Raw genomic sequence first — 2,683 nt, 5'->3', positions numbered from 1 at the left:
GGAAGCGTCTCTGGGCGCCAGCTGGTGAGATCATCATGAAGTCGAACTCGGTGAGATCATGGGAGTCACAACGCCGAACCCGTGAGAGCGACTTGAAGAACGACGCCAAGTCTGAAGAAACGGGAAAACCTTTCCTTCTTGCTCTGTCTTCTTTCCGTCTTTGTTCTCTCTCCCTTGGGGGAGGTAGCGAGGACGCGCCCCTTACGAGTGCGAGGAGCGGGCGATGTGCAGGAAGAAGGCCACCTTGTCGGCCGCCTGGTGGCCGCACATGTTGCACGTGAAGGGGTTGCGGTAGCCGTGGTAGCCCATGTGCATGGTGTACATGACCACGTCCTTGAAGGCCATGTCGCAGAACTGGCACTGGTGGGCGCCCCTCCACTGCTCCGGGTGCGGCTGCTGTGACTCCTCCTGCATCTCCTGGGCGTGGTGGGCGTCGTCGTCCTGCAGCGGCTCCAGCGGCACCAGCGGCGGCAGGGAGGCCTCCGTCGGGCGGCGCGGCGGCTCCTCGTCGTCGCGGCGCGAGTCCTCGTCGTGGCCGCTGCTCTCGCCCTCGGCGCTCTCGCTCAGCCGCATTGCGATGCGCTCCAGCTTGAAGGCGCGGCCCTTCCGCCGGCTCTTGGAGGGCGGCGTGGACGTCTCGGAGCGCGGCGGCGACGACGACTGCGGCGACGAGTGGTGCGGCGACAGCGACGCCTGCGACTCGGAGCGCGGCTCGGACGACGGCACCTTCCGCAGGTCAGAGCCCTGCTGCGGCGGCGTCTGCTCCTTGCTCAGGTCCAGCACGCCGTCGTCGTTGGGCGAGTGCGCCTGCGGGTGGGCGTGCGGTTCGTGCGGGGAGCCCTGGGGCGGCTCGTGGGCGGCGCCGTGTTCGTCGTCGGCGGGCGTGAGGCGCGGCCCATGCAGCGCGGGGTGGGCGAAGCGCTGCAGGTGCTGCTGCAGGCCCAGCGCCGGGTGGATCTGGCCGCTCATCATCTGCTGGTACAGGAACGGGTTCATGGCGCGGGCCAGGTACTCCTTCAGGTTGTGGGCGGCGGCCAGGGGCGAGTACGGCGCGCCCGGCTCGCTGGCGGGCGGCTGCAGTGCCTGGTGCGGGTGGAAGGCTGGCGCGCGCGGCGACGCGGGGCGGCGCTCGGGCGACAGGGAGCGCTCCAGGGGCTTGGGCGAGAGCGCGCCGTCGTCGGCGTCGTCACGGCGCTCGGCGGCGGCGTGCAGCAGCACGTGCTGCGAGAACACCTCGCGCAGGTCCGTGCTGAACTCGCACTGCGGGCACTTGAAGGCGCCGCCCGGCGACAGCGGGTTCTTCTGCGTGAGGCGCTCGCGCTCCAGGAGGAGCTCGCGCAGCTGCTCGCGCCCCTCCAGCGCCTTCGGGGCCTCCTCGGGCGACTTCTCGAGGGCGCGCGACAGGATGGGCGACGAGCTCTGGAAGTTGGGGATCATGCTGGGGTAAGGGTACGAGAAGGGCGAGTGCGGCGGCGGCGCGCGCGGCGTCTGCGGCATGGCGGCGGGCGTGCGGCCCTGCGGCGGCTTGGAGCCCTCGCGAGGCGACGTGGGCGTCTGCGGGGCCTGCGGGAGCGTGGCGCCGGCCTGCATCTGCGCCTTGAGCAGCTGCGCCTGGATCTGGTAGTGCGGCGGCAGGATGGGCATGCCGTTCTCGTCCTTCTTGAGCTTGGGGCCGCGGCGCGTGCCGTACACGTCGATGATGGGGATGGGGTTGGGCGAGCCGTCGGGGTTGAGCACCATGGCGGGGTTGTGGCCGTACTTGCGCAGGTGCAGCTTCAGCGAGTGGCAGTACTTGGTGGCGTACGTGCAGTCGGCGCAGCGGTACTGGTAGATGTTGCTGTGCGACTTCATGTGCGAGTTGAGCATGGACTTGTTGACGCACGAGTAGTTGCACTTGTTGCACTTGAAGGGCTTCGAGCCGAAGTGGTTCCTGAGGTGGTACTCGAGGTGGTGCTTGTACTCCGTGACGAAGGGGCACTTGGGGCACGTGAGCAGCTTCTCGCTCTTGATGTGCGTGCGCGCGTGCTCCCAGAAGTCGCCCTTGGTGATGGCCACGTACTCGCACTGCTTGCACTTGAAGGTCTTGACCTTGCCCTGCGCGTTGACGCGGGGCACGCGGATGCCCTCCAGGTCCTCGTTGGAGTCGGGGCTGAGGCCGTGCTCGTCCTGCATGTGCTCGCGCAGCTTGGGCTCCGTGCGCGCCGTGAACTCGCACTTGGCGCACTTGTGGTCGTAGTGCGTGTTGAGGTGCGCGTCGAAGTGGAAGCGCGACGACCCCGAGTACGAGCACAGGTGGCACTGGAACGCCTGCTTGTCGCCGCCCTCGCCCTCCTTGCCCATCACGCCCGACAGCTCGAGCGCGTGCTGCAGGCGCGACAGCGGGTTCATGTCGCCGCCGTCGGGGATGCACGACGAGTCCATGGAGTCGTCGTGCACGTCGGCCTCCACGCTGGACGGCATGCGCTCGTCGCTGCCCTGGTAGCTCTCGCCGTACGGGGACAGCGCGTCCTCGCCGTGGCGGAACGCCGACTCGTAGCCGCGGAACGAGTCGTTCTGCTCCTCGGCCGCGTGCGCCTGCGTGCGCGCCGAGTCGGTGGGCAGGTCGGGCGACTCGCCGGCCTTGTCGATGGGCGAGCGCGTCGGCTCGGCGTGGTGGTCGGGCCGCGCGAACCGCAGGACGGAG

At 69.2% G+C, this 2,683-nt stretch overlaps 1 protein-coding gene across 1 annotated transcript in view; it reads right to left on the bottom strand.

The window, feature by feature from the left end:
* Positions 1–6: 6 nt before the first annotated feature.
* LOC119592432 (protein hunchback-like) overlaps positions 7–2,683 on the bottom strand; it is a 3,414-nt gene continuing 737 nt past the window's right edge. Inside the window, exon 3 of the mRNA XM_037941256.1 lies at positions 7–2,619. Coding sequence (XP_037797184.1) covers positions 202–2,619 — 2,418 coding nt within the window. The 3' untranslated portion in view covers positions 7–201. The remainder of the gene's footprint in view (positions 2,620–2,683) is intronic.

This window comes from Penaeus monodon, chromosome 30 (genome assembly GCF_015228065.2).
Source record: "Penaeus monodon isolate SGIC_2016 chromosome 30, NSTDA_Pmon_1, whole genome shotgun sequence".
Lineage (NCBI taxonomy): Eukaryota > Metazoa > Arthropoda > Malacostraca > Decapoda > Penaeidae > Penaeus > Penaeus monodon.
Note: the sequence above shows the minus strand (reverse complement) of the source record. Positions and strands in the feature narration are given on the sequence as shown.